Source organism: Podarcis bocagei (genome assembly GCF_964188305.1).
Source record: "Podarcis bocagei genome assembly, chromosome: 17".
In the NCBI taxonomy this organism is placed as follows: domain Eukaryota; kingdom Metazoa; phylum Chordata; class Lepidosauria; order Squamata; family Lacertidae; genus Podarcis; species Podarcis bocagei.
The window spans coordinates 11,581,062-11,603,150 of NC_138143.1; the positions used below are offsets into that span (position 1 = coordinate 11,581,062).

The following is a 22,089-nucleotide window of genomic DNA, read 5'->3' on the forward strand; positions in this document are numbered from 1 at the left end:
ACGCCGAAGCTATGGGTGTTTAGGATCGCAGCTTTATTGCGCACACTTGCTTCCGTGGAAGAAGGTGGGCTGGCCGGTGGCTGTTACGACGCTTCGGGTTGCCCTGCCTGTGCAAGATAGAGACCGACCAGTTCAATAAATAAAAAAAAAGATATACTGTATATCTAAAGGTAGTTGCGCCCTCCATCCGCTTCCACAGCTCCCTTTTCCTCGAATACTTGGAAGCAACCGTCCCGTTTCGCGTGTGGGGACACGCGGGGTCGAGCGCCCCGCTCATCTCAGGCCGGCTACGCACGGCTCGCGTGTGAGGAGACAAGATGGCGGCGGGGAAGGAGGCGGGGCGGAAGGGCTAGAACGCCGCGCTCCTCCACCCCGCAGGCAAGGCGCGCGCCTCCTCGCCCGGCCGCGATTGGAGGAGAGGGGCGCGAACCACGTGGTCCGGCGACCTGCCTTTCTCCTCCGCGCAGCCCCGCCCCGCCCCTCCCCTCCCCCCTCCCGCGCGCCGCCGCCGCCGCCACCGCGCTGCAGTTAGAGGCTGACGGAGGAGGAGGAGGAGAAGCCGCCGTCAACGTCGCCGCCGTAGCCGCCGCCGCCGCCTTCTGCGCGGGAAAGCCGCGAGCCCGATACCGGCAACCGCCCGCTTTCTGTGGCGGAGAGGGGAGCGGGGCGGCCGTTGGTAGAGGCCGCCGCTGTCGACGGGCCCAGCCCGCTCGGTGAGTGAAGGGGCTTCGAGGGGAGGGAATGAGGGAGAAGCCTCAGGCCCGCCTCCCACAACACGGGGTTCTCCTGAAGCGGCAGCGGGAGCTTGGCTCGTTTCTGAGGGAACGTGCGGCGGGGGGTGGGGGTGGGGGAGAAATAACGTTTCCCTGTGTTCCGAAGAGGATCCTCTCTCCCGCTTGTGTCTTTGCGCGCGCGCGCTCCATTGTGTCGAGCGAACAAAATGGCGGCGGCGGCAGCGTTGTCTGGGCCGGGAGGGAGGGGGGAATCGGAGGGAGAGAAGCGCCATGGCGCGCGGGGCGGCTCGACGGAAGGGGAGCCAGAAGCCCCGGGGACGTGGGTGCGCTTTTCCCCGGTCCCCGGCATCCATCTCTTCCCCGGTGCCTCCTCTCACGTGTGCTGCTGCCGCCGCCGCCTCCCTCCTATAAGTGCCGATCCCGCCCTCGAGTTCCCCTTGAAGGCAAAGGGGAAGGGGACCTTCGACTCAGCCCCGGGTGGCACCTTCGCGGCGGCCCCCGCCGGCCCCCTTCGCTTGGCGCACTTTGCCTCCTCCTCCACCGGACTCGCTTTTTGTGCCGACCCCCTTCCCCAAATGAAGCGCCGCCCTATTTTCTCCCCGACCCCCGGTACATACCGTAATGGCTTTCGCCTGCTGGCTAACCTTGCCCAGATCGGCACGCGCTCCCTCCACGTGGTTAAAAATGCGGCAAGGGCCGGGTCCCCTTCTTCGGGTTACGGGAAAAAGGGGTGCCCTTCTTCGGGTTTCTCGCGCGCGTGTCTGGACGGCCGCAGGTGTGAAGCTGGTTTTTAATCTCCTGGCAGATGTGAGGTTTAAATGGCCGGGCCCCTGCGTGGATTTTTTTTTTGGTGTTGTTATTGCCTTCCCCCCATCTCTAGCAGGTAGGGTCACTTTGGTTTAACATTTTTTAACAGAACAGTCTGGAGGTTGTGCTAAATGGTTTGTTACTGTTAAAAACTGAAAGAAATTTTTATCATTGTTCCCAAAGATATTTATCCTGCTGTTCTCAAAGGACCGCATAGCATAAGGTGAATGTCTTCTGCCAGGTCCCAGTATGCTTAACCCCACAAATTACGAACGTAAATCTTTCCTGTGACCAGCAAGCTCTATTTTTAGTTCTTTTTATGCATTTCAAAATGTGTCTGTCCTGCACTTCTCAAAGTTCTTGCTACAATACAGCAATTTGTTCTCATAGCAACACATAACACATTGCCCCATTCTCACAACACAACAAGCCATGGGTGACACTCCAGATCCTACTGGATCACAGTTCTTCTCTTCAACCATTGGCCATGCTTTCTAAGGGAGCTTGGAATCCAGGCTCTGGAGGACCACAGGTCTCCTGTCCCTGTAGTACAGTGGTACCTCTGGTTACGAACTTAATTCGTTCCGGGGTCCGTTCTTAACCTGAAAACGTTCTTAACCTGAGGTACCACTTTAGCTAATGGGTCCTCCCGCACTGTTGGCACATGATTTCTGTTCTCATCCTGAGGTAAAGTTCTTAACCCGAGGTACAACTTCCGGGTTAGCGGAGTCTGTAACCCAAAGTGTTTGTAACCTGAGGTGTTTGTAACTCGAGGTACCACTGTACACCATAGTCGCTGGTTTATCATGAATGCAGAGATGGCTCTGGCTTTGCCCCTCCCCTATAAAGAACAACAAACCACAATTTCTGGCTTAGCCTTTCACTCAAATTGTGATCAGAAAGCCAAGAGTAAATCTTGGTTTTGCATTGTGGTTTGATTGGAATGAAGCAAAGGGTGATCACTAGCTCAGACATAATGCCAAACCAGGGGGCATAAGCTTGTTGCCCACATGGTTTGCAACATGGTTTGTTGATGGGGAGATCAGAGTGAGACCTCTGTAAACATGATAAATCATTGATTAACATAAAATGTAGCAGGGTATATTCTGTTATAATATAAATTCATAATTGTACCATGTTGTGACAAGTCCACCAGTTTGTTTTCTGATATTATTGGATGAAGATGAAGTGTGTGTTTCTGTTGTTAAATTTTCTGTCTGGTCTATGACAGCAATAAAGATTGATTGATTGATTTCTGATATTGTTTATCCTTTTCATTTTCCCAGAGTACTGAATACGCTGAGCGAGTACAAATTGGAAGACGCAAATATTTCTTGAAAAATTCAGCCAAAGTTCAAAAGCAAAAATGGTAAGAGACTGCCATTCAGAGGTGAAAGCCAATAGCATACACTGGTGGTTTACTATTTGTGTTTTTATTTTCAGCGGCCAATGCGTATTTTTGTGAATGACGACCGCCATGTTATGGCAAAACACTCTGCAGTTTATCCAACGCAAGAGGAGCTGACAGCAGTACAGAACATGGTCTCTCACACTGAACGTGCTCTCAAGGCTGTATCTGACTGGATTAATGAACAAGAGAAAGGTAGCGGAGATCAGCCAGAACCTGAGACCATGGAGACTGTAGCTGAAGAAGAGAACAAAGAAGGAAGGTAAGTAACATTTCTGCTCATCAGTCAGCTGCTAAATACTTAAGTAGAAATCAGGGGGCACAATTGCAAGCAGCCATCTCTACGTTTAAAGGCAAATCTCCAATTGCCACAGTAGGTGAAACAGTAAGCATGATTTTGTTCCTGTTGTCCATAGTTTTGGTTGTTTCATTTACCACAGAGAGAGGAGAACTTGTGGTCATCCATATGTTGTTGGATTCCAGCTCCTATCACTCCTAACTACTGGCCATGCTTCCTGAGACTGTTGCAAATCCAGGTCCAACACCATCTGGAGGACTGCAGGTTCTCCATCCCTGATCAAGCTGATAGAACAGTCACAAACATTTTAGAACATTTCATCAACTCAGTTACCGTAATTGCTGCTGGAGGATTTGCCACTACCACAGAATCTCTTACTGTGCAGTGCTATACACATCTACTCAGAAATGTGTCATTTAGGTCAGTTGGGCTTATTCTCAGCTAAGAGTATAAGATTGCAGCCCAACTACATTACCACATACATATGTGTGAGTAGTGTTTTCTTGAATCTTGGGTAATTGTGTTGAAGTCTTCCTGGAACTAGAAAGTGTCACTTTTTTCACTAGATTTCCCTATAAATACAGTATAGGTTGGGTATGTGTTGTCAAGGAGAAAACATGGTCTGGATATGATTTTGCATCTTTGACTTTTATTTTTAGTAAGCAAATCTAGAAATCTGCTATGCTAATTTCATCTGTTGCATAACTATCAAAGAATTTTCAAATAGCCAAAAATATTTGAAATTAAATACTTTGACAAGGAAAGGAAATTGAAAAAAAACACGTAAATATATTTAGGGATGTGGCAACACAACCACATATGCCTCCTTATAGTGTTTAAATTCTAAAAGGTAATAAAGGTGCTGAAAACTTCATATGCTAATTTTTGCACACCAAAGAGCTATGTACTTATATAATATATGCACACAGACATACTAGGGTTAGTCACCCAAAAAAAAGGTTCAGGTAAGTTTCCCCAGAAAACATCATTCCGCATGTGCAGTGTTTTAGTTGCTTCAATTAGTAAAGTACTAAATGGGTAATATATACTAGTTGAACCAAGCAGAAGAATAATAATATCTATTTAGTGTATTTAGTAATTTAAATATTTAGTGTATTTATTTAGAGGCAACCTATTGAAACAATGTGTTGCATCCAACTAAATCATTGAGTGTGGGATGACTTGTGCAGGCACAATGGAGCTTCTCGTGCTGTGCAGCCACCCACTTCCGCCTTGATGTGGGGGTTTCTCTGGGGAAGATAGGTGAATGCAGGAGGAGTACAATTTCCACAGAAGTCATTCCATGTGCAGAGTAGTTTAGTTTAAAATGGCATTATATTTTTAAACTGAAAATACCATGAAAAAATAAAGCTGTAGAATGTTTATAGAATTTTCCTCCCTACACCACAACCTCAGGGCTGATTTCTTGGTGGGTAGGGCTGGGAGAAGGCATTCTTGAAGTTGCTGCACCATAGTGGATAAGAGACTGAATTACAGATCAGGACATTGCTGGGTCAAATCTTGCCTTTGCCATGAACTCACTAAGTAGCTTTGGGAAGACATTCTCTCTCAGCCTCTTCAAATACTCTTTAGCCAAACAGTGCTTAACAGATATTCCATGTATCTGGAATGGAACAGCATCCAAAGGTGTCTAATTGTTGTTTTTTCCAGTTGGGGAAAAAAGTTTCAACTTAAGAGCATTGAAGAAAATAGAAGGAAGATTATCATTGTTGCTTGGTAACAGTATGTAGACCTCTGCATTTTAATGCAAAGGTGGAAGAAACATTTGAGGAACACATCACAAGATTAGATTAACTGCAAACTAAAATATTCAGTTAAATGTTCTCTGTTTAATAGTTCTGCACTATAACCGTTACACAGGCTGCACTTCTGTCTGTTCACTAAACTAAGAATACACAGTTCATTGGTACCCAGTGGTCTAGACTCCAGGACACTGGTGCGCTCTCCATGCTATCGTCTAGGAGGGAAACACTTTAGAAGAAGGTCTTTGCTCAGGGCTGGATTAGGAGGTATCTCCCAGTGCCTTTCTTGACCAGGCTTTCTGCCACTAGCTATACTTGAGTTCCCATCATCTTCTGTTACCTGTAGTCCAGATCATCCATTTTCAGGGGCCCATAAGCACATGAAGCCTTCATAGTCACCTAAAATTTATGATTGCTACCAGCCCTGTTGCAACCCTGAGAGGAAAGGAATGGCATCTTGCTGAACTTCAGAAACACTTAGGAGTGTTTCTAGAGCCCAGTGCAACTTTTCACTTGCCCACACACCAAGCTGGAGGGTGTAGGATGCTTCACTCTGATGAATTTTTAAAAGGCTCAGACAGCAGCAATTCACCTCTCTTCTCCGCCCACACCTCTGCCCTATTTGGGATGGTGGGGAATCTCCTAGGCTTCATGCTGAGCCTCAGAGGCTCTGGAAGCGGTTATTTATTGCATTTACATCCCACCCTTTCCCCCAAGGAGCTCATTTAATCTCCATAGCAACACTGCAAGGTAGGTTAGGCTGAAAGGCAGTGACTGGCCCAAGGTCACCCAGTAGCTTTATGGCTGAGTGGAGATTTGAACTCTGGTCTCCCAGATCCGAGTCTGACACTTACTTCAACACCACACTGGCTGTTATGCCTCACTGCTTCCTGACTTTTCTAAGACTCTGTATTCCATGGCAAGGAAGTACCCTTTCCAATTTTTTTGCTGAAGAAGAGGCCATATTCTATTTGTATTTTTTGCTTGAAATTAAAATTGTACTAATACTGTATTTTACCCCTGGCAGGTAGATTGAATACTTTGGGGATTAAAAGACCTTTACATGATGATAAACTGTTAGAAATAATGAGCTGGTAGAGATGTAATACCAAGTCATGGTGTTTGTTCTACTTGAATCAGCATTTAAAGATATTTGGGTCCCTCCATGTAGTGCAAAACAGTTTGGTGGCTATTTTGAAACAGCCCAGTGTTTCCATTGTGTGCTGAAAGTTTGATTTGAACAAATACTTAGCACAATAAAAGAGCAGTTTGTCATTTCATCATTTTCTGTAAAGCTTCTTTTCATCGTTTCTTAGTGAGCCGAAGACCACAGAGCACTTAACTCGGACACTTCGTGGAGTGATGCGTGTTGGTCTTGTAGCGAAGGGGCTCTTGCTTAAGGGAGACTTGGATCTTGAGTTGGTTCTGTTGTGCAAGGAGAAGCCTACTATTGGTCTTTTGGAAAAAGTGGCAGATAATCTTGGAACCCAACTTGCTGTGAGTATGAAAAATATGCGATTTTAAAAAGTTTATAATTGCCACCGCTTATCTTTTTTATTTTTTACTTGTTCGTGGAACAAATACAATGTTATCCTACTTTATTGGGTTATGGGGTTTCATGCCAAAGAGTGCACAGAATTTTTGCTGTTCTGCCAACTTGGGTACTCTAATGTAATGCAGTTTTGGATAAAGTTACTCAATCTGAGTAAAAAGCACCTATTTACATATTTTTAGGCGCCAGGCAAAAACATTCCTTTTCTCCAAGGCCTTTGGCTAATTCAACAATGTGTGGCTTTTAAAACTGTTGGAGGGATGTTATAGTTTTTGTTTGTTACTATGTAATGTATTTTTGTGGTTTTATATTGTAAACTGCCCTGTGCTCCTTTCATGAAGGGCAGTATAGAAATTTAATAAATAAATATAACATCTAAAATCATGCATTTTGCTATCATATACTGTAGCATTTTAAGTTCCCTTAAGCATTGCTGAAGTGGGATAATTCCGGAGCGAGCATTTTATGTAGCACATTGAGCCTGCATTCACTTGCAAACACCAACTTATGCGGGGTGGGGAGAATAAATAAATAAATGGAGAGCAGGGAAAACCCACCGTTCCCAACTCTCCTTTTATACATTTATTTCTGCCCAACCCATGCACCTAGTGGGTTTCTCTTGTAACTCTGCTTTGGGAAGGAGCTGCCCGAGCCCATGCTTCTCCTTCCCAAAGTTGAGCAAGGTTTGGCAAGGAGCTGCCATGGCTCTCCCTTGTGCCTCCTTCCCAAAGCCCAGTGCCATGCTTACTGGACTCTGGAAGGTTGCAGGAGGGGGCTGGGATGCTCCCAAGTGGTCCTGTGGCCTTCCCAGAGTCCGGTAAGTAAGCAGCCATCCACCTTGCAGGTAGCTGTTCCAGGTGTTCCATACTTTGCATTTTGTGCACGGTGCTCCGGAACTGAACCTTCACATAAGTGGTGGGCCCACTGTAATTAGATCTACCAAGTACTTTGCCTACCACTTGCCACTTTTCTGTATCCAGTTGCTGTCACCTCTTCTTGTAACTAGCCCTGTGGGTCTGTCCCTTCAGAACTTTACAAATTAAGCTGGTGAACATTTCTCAGCACTTGGTAGCTCATCTTCATTTGCTACCACTGGCTTATTTGAGAAACTAGTTCGATACCATAGTATGAAGTGAATTTCCTTATGTTCCTCTTGGCTATATCAACTACGCCAAAATCAAACATAGTTGCCCCAAAGCTCTAACTGCAGAAAGGGAGAGACTGATAAAACTCTAAGGCATTTCTTTGTGTTTCAGGCTATTACTGAAGATAAATATGAAATTATCCAATCTATCAGTGATGCTGCAATTATCATTAAGAATACAAAAGAGCCTCCACTGACACTTACCATCCACTTGACATCCCCTGTTGTCAGAGAAGAAATGGAAAAAATGTTAGCTGGAGGTATGGAGGACTGAAAACTGCTAGCAGCCGCAGAATAAGTTTCCAGACTGACTTCACTGTTCGCTGTGGTGTTCTGTTTTTGATTAGGCAGAGCAATTTCATGCAAATCAACTTTGTGTCACAATGCTACACAGTGTCATGGTTATGAACAACTGGATTATAGGCTTCTAGAATCTTGAGTACCACCTTCCAAATTAAATCACTTTTTAAAATGTTTGGGCCTTTTTGTATGGCCTTGTACAAGTACATTAACTCACTGGTATAACTTTTTTCATCAGACCTTAATGATGGATACAGACATTATAAATGTAAACTAAAACCTCTTAAGATGAAGTCTTAGTTTAAATGACTTCTGCATGTTCATGAAATTGGATATGTTACATAAAAGCAGTTTGTGTTGCAGCAAAAATGATAGTTGCTTTTTGTATTTTTGATCATTTTGGGGTTTCAGCCTGTTCAGCTGAATTCAAGAATGTAATGCAGAGTTTTGGATAAAGTTACTCCATCCTTCATCTTACTTATACATCTATGGGTCTGAGTGACAAGCATGTATATAATAACTCAGCCTGATTATTTGCAGCTGAGTTTAAAGGAGGCAGACCACACAAAGTATTTGAGATGATATCAAATACTACAAAATACCTATCCGGTGTTTGTGTGATAGCTGTCTTCATACATGCACATCACTTGATCGTACAGAGATGAGCTTGGATGTGTGAATTCACCCTTAATATTAAAAGCAATCTTCACATTTGAATAAATCTAGAATGGTTTTTTCAGTAGCCAGGTGAATACAATGCTTAAAGGGTCTCACATTTCAAATGACTGAACTAGCCTTATCTAAAACCCTGGCTTCTTCCTATCTTCAGTTTTGCTGCAGCACAGACTGGATAGTAATTTTGTTCGCTACTGATTGTTTTATGGTTCTGATATCTGACCACATCTACCAAGCCTTCTAGTTTGTCGATTTTAGGGACGCTGGACCTTTGACCAACAGGACGCACTCTGTCATGGGCTGGGGCCAGGGCAGTCGAGCCTTGTGGGCGGAGGGGGTTCCCATCTAGAAAAGCATTTAGTTATGTACCTCTACGGATATAGAGTGGGGATATAATTTTAACCTTCCATTCTGTTGGTTAGCATAGTCCTATACCTTTTTGTAACCTGGTTAAAATAGTTTAGGATTTCTGTCCTTCCCTGTAGGGTTTCCTTTCCTTTTGTAAGAGTGAGTTAGTGCCTCACATTGTTCTCCTTATGTAGTTGTTAGTTCATAAGGGTGACAAAGTAAAGTGTATTGAGGCTATACTTTCAGGTACAGGGCTGTAGATCAGAGTTCTGGGAGCCTCAGCTGCCCTTTAGGAAACTGCCTCATCCCCTCTCCACCCGACAGAACCCCCTTGGTCAAACTGTACCTTGTCTTCTTATTCCACCCACGAATAGAAACGCTATCAGTCAACGACTCACCGGACGTTCTGGACAGGCAGAAATGCCTTGCTGCCTTGGCGTCACTCCGACACGCCAAGTGGTTCCAGGTTTGCATTTTGTTCTTATATTTGTCTTTAAGTAGAAAAACTTGTAAGTTGTAATTGTCTAACTTCATTAAAATGTTTTAAATCTGGGCTGTAGATGTGCAGAACTTAGCATCTGTTAAATGCACAGTTGCTAAAGAAGCACTTGAATGAATTTAGTTTTTCAGAGAAGGAATGGAGTAGATTTCATTGCTGCTGCTTTGTGTTAAGAGTAAGTTTTCATACACAGTAATTAAACTAAAGAAATAAAGCTATGGAGATGTATACATAGTTTACCCTTGACAAAGTAGCACTACAAGAAATTTATATTTTGTCTCAATTTGGACCTGGTATGCAGTATATTACTGAACCTGTGTTGCTTATTACTTTATTCTAGGCCAGGGCAAATGGCTTGAAATCATGTGTCATAGTCATCAGAGTGCTGAGAGATCTGTGTACCCGTGTGCCTACTTGGGCTCCACTTAGAGGATGGGTAATCTTTCAAGTTATTTCTTTTTTAATATGCAAATGTGTGTGAGAAAAAGCAGGTGCTTTTTATGTCCTATGGAGAGGAAGGCATTTCTCATTTTACTATGAAAATGTGAATAATTTGGATATTTAAGAAAAGCGTAATCTTTGTTAGACTGCCTAGGTTGTTAAATAAGACTGATTGTATGTGACCAAAGGTTCTAGTGTAAGGTGGGCTTTTAGGGATTGTGGAAGCCTGACAGTTTGAAAATGCTTGCCAAAAGTCTGCTTTGGTTTATAGCTAGAGTATCCTCATGGCATAGGTTCATCAGGTTGCTGAGGCTCAAAATTGACTTGTTCTGTGCTTTGAGAACAGGAGTGGTCTGCAAGCTACATTCGGATGGTTCAGGGCAGATCTCTGGATTGTGGTTGAAAACAAGAGCCAGCATATCCATCCTATTAAGCAGTTATATTGATTTCAATTGTGTTTGTATTTTATTACTTATTATGTTGTATTTTGTAATGCAATTGAGTTCTATGGAATTCAAATTATAATACAATAAAATATTTAAGGAATTAAATAATGAAAATACAATTAGAAATCTTACAGTATTTTTATCTTACAGTATTTAACACCGTTGCTGCAAGAGGCAGAAAAATCATTAAGTAGTCCACCAAGAGTCTTAGCAAATTTCAGGTGGCCTGGGGGAGGGAATAGTTTTGAAATCACTGCTTGGGAATAATACCCATTTAGTGGCATATAAATAATTTGAATGTGCAATGAATATATGCCATTGTAGGAAGTTTCCATTGTTTTCATAGATATAATGGTTGTGTTTGCACAAACATTGTCATAAGCCAGTTTCTAGTTTATTATGGTAAGCTGTAAACAAGCAGTGAGCTAGTGCATGCTGCCTGCTTACTTCCACTTCAACCCTCTCCTGGTGTGAGCAGGATATGTATACCAGGAAGTTGTTAGTTTGATTGTGACAACAAAGCATAGTCACTGCCCATCTTAAACTATGCTTTGTTGGCTTGCTTATTGTGGCTTGTTAGAATGCAAAAGAAAGCCAAGGGCCTCCTGGGGGTGTTTATCCCACTTGTATCAGAGGAGGAGTGATCAGACCACATGTACCAGCACACAGAAAGTCTGGCTTACGTGTCTATGCAGCCAGTGAATATTTGAGAATGTGGTGAGGTTATTCAGTCTTCAATGCAGATTACCATTCTAATACTTCACAGGCATTATTAGACAGCCCCTCACACATATTTCAGACCTTCAGTTAAGCTTATGCCCAGGCAACAGCTAAAAGTGACTCTAGTCCAGGTTAGACGACCACACACCTTACAGCAGGCATAGGCAAACTCTGGCCCTCCAGATGTTTGGGACTACAATTCCGACCATCCCTGACCACTGGTCCTGTTAGCTAGGGATGATGGGAATTGTAGTCCCAAACATCTGGAGGACCGGTGTTTGCCTGTGCGTGCCTTACAGCAACCCCCTACAACCAAACTTGGCTAGGCTTCATTGGATTCCGCTTGAGCGGAATATAAATGCAGGGCGAGTAAATTGCAAGTGTCTGTATCATTTAACGTGCAGATCATTCTTGCTTTCACCAAGATGAACAGTGCAAACCCCCTTTTTTAACAATTACCGTTGACTTCAAACAGTTAAAATATTAAGAGGTGCATGCTTCAATTCAAGTTGCTGGTGAGGTTAGGAAACTACAGTCTCTCTCTCCCTGCCCCCCCCCCCCCGGAAGCTGCAACAGAGAAGCCACTTCGAAGCAGAAGCAATTAATATGTGAGCTATGAACATTCTATATGTTAAAGCTATAGAGAGCTTGTTATTTCTACTGTTTATGTTGCACTTATTAAGTTTAAAAACTTTATTCATTCACTGATTCCCATTTTACAGAAAGGGCACTAACATCCGCATGTTAACTTTCCCATTGAGTCAGTGATAGGCAAGCTTGTACCAAGGTCTCCTAGATCCAACACCCAATTTTCTAGTTATACATATGTCTCTTTAACTGAGTTATTTAATAGATTAGTGGTTAAGGTAGGCCAGCATCTGTACTATGGGCACTGATAACTGTTTACTATTTTCCTTACAAATTTCTGAAATGTCTTTTCAGCCTCTAGAACTGCTGTGTGAGAAATCAATTGGAACAGCCAATCGACCAATGGGAGCCGGTGAGGCCCTGAGAAGAGTTCTTGAATGCCTTGCATCAGGAATAGTCATGCCAGGTTAGATAGTTCTCGACTCTTGAGAAATTTCAATAGAAGTGACTGAAATTGGCTCTAGTCAAGGTTTTGTGTTTCCACCATGTTAGGCATGACCATATTTTATCTGTTTCTTTTACTTAAGGCTTGACATTACCTTGAACAAATGCTCTTAAAATTATGGACCCAGTATTCCAACTCCCTTAATGGGGATGTGACAGAATGTGCAGGTTGCTTTTGGAGTGCTTGAAGACTTTGGCAATCTTGCCACTCAGTGTTGGGCTTAATGATCTGTATTGCAGACTAGATCAAATTATTGCCCATTGGATCAAGAACTTCAATTGAGCTACTTACATTTCTGAGTCTTAGGTGATGCTGAGGGAATATTTGAGTCTACGTAGAGACCCTAGGATAATTCTCTGCATATCTTCCTTGTTTCCTGCCTTCAGATGGTTCTGGTATTTATGATCCTTGTGAAAAAGAAGCCACTGATGCTATTGGGCATCTAGACAGACAACAAAGGGAAGATATCACACAGAGTGCTCAGGTATAGTTTTGATTACAGATGTTACAAAACCGCAACGAGTTCTTAATGATAGCTAGTTTTCCCAATGAGGCTGGCTTTAATCGGAAACAGAAAAAGGGTCCCATTAAGTAATGCAGGAGGTTTTTGCTGATTTGCCAAAAATAAGATGTCAGGTTTTTAAAACATAACAGTAACTTCCAGAGTGCTTGCTGACTTTGGTCTTCAGAAATTTCTGGCTTGAAATACTGGGAATGGGTTTTGTTATGAATGTGGGAAAAGCTAGGAGCAGTTTGGACACCTCAGTAATACACATTCTATCTCTCTAGCATGCGTTAAGGCTTGCTGCTTTTGGCCAACTTCATAAAGTTTTGGGGATGGATCCATTGCCATCAAAGATGCCCAAGAAACCAAAAAATGAAAACCCAGTTGATTACATTGGTAGGTTTCAGTAGTCTGGAATTTTATTTCTGACAGAAAATATGTTGGTGTTTTTATTGACAATCTAAAATCTGTCTACAGTCCAGATTCCCCCTAGCACCACATATGCCATTGCTCCGTTGAAACGTCCTATGGAAGAAGACGGAGAGGAGAAGTCTCCAAGCAAAAAGAAAAAGAAGATTCAGAAAAAAGGTATTGAGTTGGCAAGAGGTAGGTATACATAGTTTTCCAAGTGCTTGCTAATCCAGATGTTTCGGATTCATGTTGATGTGTAAATGTCAGTGAATGGTAGGAAGTAGAAAAAATGTCGAGTTGTTCTTCTGCTTTGGCTGATTTGCTTGATAGCTATAAACGTAACACTGTGCACTTCGTAGAGCACAAAAGACGTTAATGTGGGGCCTTCAGTCAATATGTTAATATCTTCTTTTGTTCAGAGGAGAAATCGGAACCGCCGCAAGCTATGAATGCACTGATGAAACTGAACCAACTGAAACCAGGACTTCAGTATAAACTAGTGTCTCAGACAGGTCCAGTTCATGCTCCTATATTTACCATGTCTGTGGAAGTAGATGGCATCACATATGAAGCTTCAGGACCTTCCAAAAAAACAGCCAAGCTGCATGTAGCTGTAAAGGTAGGAAGTGGTTATGAATATGTGCATAACTATTATTTGTAAGTCAGTACATACAATTTCACTTTGAACGTAACTTGAATTCCTTTCGTCTAGAAGGGGATCTTGTGCCTTTCCCAGAATACATGAGTGTCATTCATTACAAACCATGGTTAAGGAAGCTTAAACTATGATTTAGTCTTGTGTTTGTATTGACATACACATAGTTTGCAATTGACCAACAAGACAAAATTGGAGAACCATGATTTGACACAGACATGTAATCGATGTAGTATGTGCTTTATGATTTACCATAGTATCAGTTGACTTATGAGGGTGCTTTACCTAGAAGTTGGGAGGGATAAGCACAGGCCCATGCAAAGAGAGCCGGCAGTCAGGTATACTTGCCCTATGCCTTGGAGGGCTAAGGTGTCTGGGGGGCCTCTAGAAACCAGCTCCTTCTTTTCTCTTTTTTTCTTTTTTTAATTTATAGCTTTATTTTAACACAACTTCCAACCCGGGCATCAGGCAAGCTCTGCACGGGCCTGGATAAGCAAGCTCTAAATCATGTTACAACCTGTGTTTGGAAGCTCAAGCTGTAGTTTGTGAAACTCTAGTTAGGTGTGGTTGCTGAATGGCTTAATGGATATTACTGAGTATATAACAGTAGTCTGAAGTTGTACAGAAGCTTCTAAATTGATCAGGATAAATTTTTTTCCTTAGGTGTTACAAGATATGGGATTGCCTACGGGTGTAGAAGGAAGAGAGAGGGGTGATGAATCAGCAGAGGAAACGGATCAGAAACCAGTAGCTATTACTGCTCCGCCTGTAGTGGAGACTATTTGTACACCCAGTGCTGCTTCTCCTTCAGAGCAAACAGAGGTAGGTGTACATTTCTTGTGCCTCTTTTAGGCTCTGGTCATTGCTCTTCAGGCTAGAATCCCTGTCACTCCAGATCAATGCCAATTTCCTACTTCGTTTTAGAAACTCTTGTACAATCAATAACCACCAAATGATTATGGAGGTGATTCAAATGATACAGTTATCTTTCATATATATAGCTTAACTAAATCTGACATTATAGTTCTAAGTGTACTCTACTAATCAATTGTACGTAGTCAATGAAGACAAAGTCAGTACATTATAGTTTCTGGTACACTTCTCACCAGCACTCAGGTGTCTCTTTTGAAAGCCTACTTTTTTCCTCTACTACTACACATTCACAAAGCCAGTTCCTTGTTCTAGTGGGCAAATACCACATGGCTTGCTTCTCTGTGCTCATCATCTTGCTTGCCCTACTGTGCTAACTAGGAAGGTGGGATGCTAACCTAGATAATTTTTTGGCTTTCGGCTTTTCTGTAGTGGTTTAGCACACACCCCCATCCCCCCATTTATTGATCTACATTTTTAAAAAGTGGAAATGGCACCAATGCAGTGGTATTTTAATTTCATAGAATGTGAAGCAGCAGGGACCAATACTGACAAAGCATGGGAAAAACCCAGTTATGGAGCTAAATGAGAAACGACGTGGCTTAAAATATGAGCTGATCTCAGAAACTGGCGGCAGTCATGATAAGCGGTTTGTGATGGAGGTGAGATGATCTGGTATACAAAGCTGCATTTAGAATTACTAATAGTTAATGCCGTTACAACATGGGAACGTGCAGTTCTCTCCCTGACACTTTTCCTTACTTCAAAGGTTGAGGTTGATGGTCAGAAATTCCAAGGAGCTGGTTCAAACAAAAAAGTGGCAAAAGCTTACGCTGCACTGGCTGCGTTAGAAAAGCTTTTTCCAGATGCCCCCCTTCCAATGGAGCAAAAGAAGAAAAGGGCCCCTATGCCAGCGCGAGGTGGACCCAAATTTCCCGTAAAGGTAAATTTTAACCCTATAACTTGTGCTTTCAGGTAGATTAATAATACTTACTCAATCCCCTAGAGAGACTGTACTCTTAACAGACTATTTGGCGGTTGATTTGAAAAGCATAGCTTCTGGCTACAGTTCTAGGAGCTGCTTAGCAATGAATTATACAAAAGACTTAACATAGCAAGAATCAGGAACAAGTTAGTTGACTTTCTGTTGATTGGATTTTTACTAATTTCAACAGCATAATCCAGGCTACGGTATGGGAGGCCCTATGCATACTGAAGTGCCACCCTCTCCAAACATGCGGGGTCGTGGTAGAGGAGGAAATATCCGAGGCCGCGGTCGAGGAAGAGGTGGATTTGGTGGTGCTAATCATGGAGGATATATGAATGCTGGTGAGTTACTTCCTTTCTGTTCCCTCCTTTAAAGTGTGAACGCTAGCATTAATCATCCTGCACATGCTTTTTTTCTGCTTCATAGCAAGGGTGGGAGGCCTGTACCCCAACAGGTTTGGTTAAATTCTGGTTCCCATCATTGGTCATGTTGGCTGGAGCTGATGCCCATTGAGAGATCAACAACATCTAGAGGGGCACTTGCTCACCACCTCGGCATCATAACATTGCATATAGTGTGTGGGTGTGTGAGAGAGAGAGAGCGCAGGATTTGCAAATTTGAGATTAAGGAGGAGCTGGAAGATAAATACAGGTGAAGGCCTTAATGGTTGCTGAACTCAGTGGTTCTGTGGAGTCCACTTTTTATATATGTGCCTGAATCTGAGCATCAGTGTAAATCCATGGTGTAAACCTACCAAATGGTCTACTTAATTCGCTCCTTTTTTGCAATATTGTCAGGTGACTAATAAATACTTCATTTTGTTCCAGGAGCTGGATATGGAAGCTATGGCTACGGTGGCAATTCTGCAACAGCAGGCTATAGTAAGTGTTCATGGAAAAAATAAACACAACACCCTGGGGGTAGTGAAGCTCAGTTCTATTTTACGTAGTGAAATGAGGAAAATCTGATGTTGAAAGCAAATCTCACTTGCTTTTAAAATGAACTAAACATTTCTCTGCTTTATGCCAGTGAAGCAAATCACCATTCTGAAAAGCATTTTCCCTAAAAAAAATACAAATACAATTTTAAAATACACAGCTTGGTTTGTTTCGGGAGGGGGGGAAGACGGGAGCAGAGAAATAAAAATAAATTTTAAAAATGTGGCACATTTTGCCATTTTCCAAAAATTCTAATTTTTTTTCCTCTGCTCTGTCTCCCCCTTTTGTAGGTGACTTTTTCACAGACTGCTACGGCTATCATGATTTTGGGTCTTCCTAGATCATCTAAAAGTATTGCACATAAAACAGCTTTTTACTCCAATTTTCTCGAACTCCAAAACCCAAAGTGTTCGTGCTGTGTCCCTGTGCTTCACTGGGTTTCTCAACAGTGGCTTTTCACCGCAGCTTGTCTGAAACTGTTAGCCTACAAACAGTGGCAGTTTTTATTGTGACTTGCCTTTGGTCATATTGATGTACACTATGGGGGAGCTAAATTTCAAGGAATGTGTTTGTGCGTTGTGCACAAAAAGAGCCAACTCTGTTCTGCTTACAAGCAAAAGGCCCCTGTTTGCTTTTTATGGAAAGCATCGCTTTATTTTTAAGGAACATGATAATGTGTGAACTACTTGATTTAATTTACAACAGATTTTGTACAAAACTTAACCTTTTTGGTTCCCTGAAGTGGATAGATGCCTCTAATAATAAGGGAAAGACATTTGAACAATTCAGAATCTATGACAACTTAGTGTTTTAAGCATGCATGATATTGACTTGTATGTGAAATAGTATGTGCTAATTTTAATATCTGCATCCTTTGTGCTTCTTGTATTGGTATAACATCCAGGACCTACAGCCTCAGCTACAATGGTTGGGTTGCGATTCCTCTAAAATTGAATGGTTTCATTAGTTGCAGTGGGCATTTTTTGCAACTAAAGATAAAAGGCCTAAAGCACTTTGCAAGTTGGTTCAAATTCTTGTAGGGTATGGCTACTTATCTTTTTTGCAGTGCATGTCCCAAAAGCAGGTGTATGTAATGTCCAGGAAATGAAAGCTACTAAACACTGAAAAGGCACAGGGAATAAACTAGTTGTTGAGGTTTTTAATAAACATACTGTTTGGTCTTCTTTGCTTCAGTAGTTGATTTAAATGTGTGTATCTTGATCCCTGTCTAGGGATTAAAATTTCTATACCACCTTTTATCCAAGGATCACAGGGGTGGTTTACAATATAAAAACACAATTGCATAACATAGTAACAAACAAAAGCAGTACCCCCCCATGCACACACATTGTTATTTATTTGTTAATGAATTCTAAATGAAATCATTACTAAATAAGCAGTTTACAAAATAGTTAACATGGTAACTACAAGTGGTTGTGGTGAGGGAATTGTTTTCCCCAATGAATTTTGTTGTTAGATGTCATTTTTTAAAGAGAAACTGTGTTTTTTATAGTTCTGAACTGAGTGAAAACTCACTTTAACACCCACTGTGTTGTGGGTGTTCTGTGGGTGTTAGTGTGAAGATGGTTTGGGGAGCCAAGACTTATTTCCAGAAATCATTATCTAAATTTTTATTTAAAACTAGTGGTGTTCCTTCCAGTATACCATGCTGTGCAGATTGGCTGCATGTGTCACCTTACTAGACAATAGCCATTCTTGTGCAGTTTTAACCATAGGCTTATAACACCTGTTGTGGGTCTGAAAGCTGGCGCCTTCGTTACTAAAGCATAACTTTAGATCATGTTAAAAAGGGGGTTCAAATCTTATGTGCTCAAATTGTATTTCAAAACAGGATCTTTACAGACTTTAGATGTACCCAAGTAACTCTGTGTCTTCTGCTATTGTTTCCAGCTGTGATCATCACTTCCTTTGACACACAAGGGGATATTTTGCAGTCTGGTACATGGGGAACTGAAATCATACCAGACTACTTTGTTGGATGTTCACTCCCAGCTAAAAGCATCTGCCTGAGATGGCTGATGTAATAAGTCTGACTTCAAGTCTATAGAATTCCAAATTTTGAATTGTCACTGCTACAGAAAATGGGTTACTCTCATCTCAAATATTGTGGGAGAGTAAGTAGCCCTTCCAGAGAGAGATATAAGGCTCCAGTCAAACCTAAGTATCCCTTTAGGGAAGGGAGGACATCTGGGGTAATGTGTCAGTTTGCTCCAGATTTCTACTAGGATGCAGGGGAAGCTCGACATAAGTCACGCTACACAGTCACATTTTAGGCCCGTTTCTTCCTGAGCATGTAGCAGTTTCAAATAACTTGAACAAGTGCAGTGACTGCTTTCTGCCCTGTCCTTAGGTCAGTTCTACAGCAATGGTGGCCATTCCGGCAATGCAGGAGGCGGTGGTGGATCCGCAGGGTATGGTTCCTACTACCAAGGTGGCGACTACAGCTCTCCTGCCCCTCCTAAACATGCTGGGAAGAAGCCGCAGCACGGAGGACAGCAAAAGCCCGCCTATGGTTCAGGGTATCAAGCCCATCAAGGCCAACAACAGCAGTCGTATAACCAGAACCAGTATAGCAACTATGGGCCACCGCAAGGCAAGCAGAAGGGATATAACCAAGGCAACTACGCTTCCTACTCAAATTCCTACAACTCTCCTGGCGGCGGTGGAGGAGGATCAGACTACAATTACGAAAGTAAATTCAGTGTGTTCCTCGTGGGGGGTGGGAGTTGTGAAAGCCCTTAATACACTTTTAGCATAAGCATTTGTCTCGTACACTGCACATCAGGGCTATTATCATTATGTAAGTCCCAGAGTGGGACGCGGGTGGCACTGTGGGTAAAACCTCAGCACCTAGGGCTTGCCGATCATATGGTTGGCGGTTCGAATCCCCACGGCGGGGTGAGCTCCCGTCTGCGGTCCCATCTCCTGCCCACCTAGCAGTTCGAAAGCACCCTTAAGTGCAAGTAGATAAATAGGTACCGCTTTATAGCGGGAAGGTAACGGCATTTCCGTGCGCTGTGCTGGTGCTGGCTCGCCAGAGCAGCTTCGTCACGCTGGCCACGTGACCCGGAAGTGTCTCCGGACAGCGTTGGCTCCCGGCCTCTTAAGCGAGATGAGCACGCAACCCCAGAGTCGGTCACGACTGGCCCGTACAGGCAGGGGTACCTTTACCTTAAGTCCCAGAGTGCAAGGACAGATTGGAATTGTAAAGGAAACATGATAGTTTAAGAACTGATGTGATTCTGTGTTACTTTGTATGCTTAAGTAAAGTAGATGTATTTTAAACACCCTTGTGGACAGCAGATATTCCAGTAACTGGGTTGAGATGCAGATCAGAGGAGAATCTTTTAAAAGGCAGTGGAGTTGAGCTGCAGAGATAAATGAAGACATCTAATAATTTTGAGCAGATGTGTTGGGAAACGTTCATCATGCAGCTAGTTTCGGTATAGCCTCTCCACTGCTGCTGTGTTGCAAGAAACTAGGGGAGACATCTATGATAAGAGCTGATAATCTCCCTGTGTGTTATATGGTGGTATTATATGAAGTCAGCTTTCATATATTTACATCTGATTTTGAATGTTTCCAAAGTAGCCTGATGTGAGACCTTCCTCAGTATACATTCTTAATTCCAGGTTATGGTGGTGGTGGTGGAGGAGGACGTGGCGGTAGTGGCGCGAACAGTTATGGCTCAGGAGCCGCCTACAATGCTGGTTCCCATGGTGGCTATGGGGGCGGAGCTGGAGGAGGGTCATCTTACCAAGGTAAGCAATGTCCGTATAGAATAACAGCAACCCTGAAGTGTTTGCATGTTGAGTGGAATAAGTTCTTTTGTTTGGTAGTCCACAAATATTGACTTTGCTAATCAGCCATCCATTACAGTGGTGCCTCGCAAGACGAAATTAATCCGTTCTGCCAGCCTCTTCGTCTAGCGGTTTTTTCGTCTTGCGAAGCAACCCTATTAGCGGATTAGCGCTATTAGCAGATTAGCGGCTATTAAAGGCGTAGTGGCTATTAAAGGCTTAGCGGATTAGCGGCTAAAAGGCTATTAGCGGCTTAGAAAAGGGGGGGAATCGGGGGGGGGAATCGGAACACTCGCAAGACATTTTCGTCTTGAAAAGCAAGCCCATAGGGAAAATCATCTTGCGAAGCAGCTCAAAAACGGAAAACCCTTTCGCCTAGCGGGTTTTCCGTCTTGCAAGGCATTCGTCTTGCGGGGCACCACTGTATATGTGATCACTGCTATTGTTCCCTTCCTTCCTTCCTTCAGTCAGTCCTCCGGAACATGCAATGAACAAAGGTGGAAGAGTGTCACTCTCACTTGACTAGGCTTTAGTTTCGAGAAAGATTAGCAGTGCAGGGAGGGGACTCCTGTTGCTGCTTTTCTTTTCCAAAAGCCTTTGTTACTAAAGCATAATTTTAGATCACATTAAAAAGGTGATAGACCAGAGCAGACAGAAGTGCAGCAGGGAAAGATTATTGTACCCCAAGTGCTCTTCAGTTACCAAACTTTGGGGAGGTGATGTTCATTCTGTCGTGGTGTGTTGCCTGCTATTTGTGTATGTGATAGTTTAGACTGTATAAGCAAAGTAGAGATTTATAATACATTAAAGTGACCCCTCTCCCTTTTCACCCTAGGAGGATATTCTCAGCCAAACTACAACTCCCCAGGTTCAAATCAGAATTACAGTGGACCTCCCAATTCCTACCAAGTCTCCCAAGCTGGTTATGGCAGAAATGACCACAGCATGAACTATCAGTATAGATAAACCAGTCTGTTCTCGGGTGTGAAGCTTTGTTACCTTCTAAACTTGCATACCCTTTGAATATTGAGTTTTATTGCATCACAGTAAACATGTAAACCCTGTTTCCATGTTGCAGTGCTCTTTGTGATATCAGTCACTAATGGTTGAGTACTTTGTAATTCCATACTTAGCTGTATTTTGGACATTTAATGGTGTATTTAATGGTTTGTTTGCCATTTCAATTTTCTGTCTAAATAGAATTTGAGTTCAGTATCCTTTTTCTGTTTAAATGACATTCATGTGTTAACACAGTATGGCTTTAAATAGATAAGGGATATCTTCTGCTAATGCTTTTGTGAAGTGAGTTTAAACAAGCTTTCTGTATTTTAATGCTTTAGTGTTTTTCAGTTTTATAAGTGAGGATTTTATTTTAAAACTTGTGGGAAAGAGTGGGTTTTGTATGTCTGGGTCATTCAGACAGCACATCTGGATTATGCTGAATGTAGACAAATAAACACAAACTCTTCATGTGTCTGTCTAGATTCTTATTCTGCCTAAATCCCATAACCTGATTGCTACCAACTGCCTCTCAGCTTTCAAAGCAAGCCGTTAGGTTGTTGTATCCTAATAATTTATGGTAACTTTCAAAAAATCCCTTATAAAGGCCCAAACTTTGCATGGCCAGTAACACTCAAGTTGTATTAACTTCTCTAACGGCCTTTTTTTAGTCT

The 22,089-nt window shown here is 42.7% G+C and overlaps 1 protein-coding gene across 7 annotated transcripts; it reads left to right on the forward strand.

Moving 5' to 3' along the window:
• Nucleotides 1-495: 495 nt before the first annotated feature.
• ILF3 (interleukin enhancer binding factor 3) lies at nt 496-21,888 on the forward strand. Of its 7 annotated transcripts, none has more exons than XM_081176282.1 (20): nt 497-713; nt 2,828-2,910; nt 2,985-3,211; nt 6,306-6,507; nt 7,819-7,966; nt 9,404-9,495; nt 9,869-9,964; nt 12,078-12,189; nt 12,615-12,712; nt 13,018-13,129; nt 13,211-13,339; nt 13,564-13,763; nt 14,463-14,621; nt 15,194-15,331; nt 15,439-15,612; nt 15,845-15,998; nt 16,485-16,538; nt 18,967-19,308; nt 20,249-20,377; nt 21,252-21,888. In XM_081176282.1, the coding sequence occupies exons 2-20, from the start codon at nt 2,908-2,910 to the stop codon at nt 21,380-21,382; spliced, it is 2,700 nt and encodes an 899-aa protein (XP_081032408.1). In that variant the 5' UTR covers nt 497-713; nt 2,828-2,907; the 3' UTR covers nt 21,383-21,888. The 7 variants fall into 7 exon arrangements, with proteins under 7 accessions (XP_081032412.1, XP_081032408.1, XP_081032409.1 ...); XM_081176283.1 differs by having other exon boundaries at nt 13,211-13,321; XM_081176284.1 differs by having other exon boundaries at nt 6,327-6,507.
• Nucleotides 21,889-22,089: the final 201 nt, after the last annotated feature.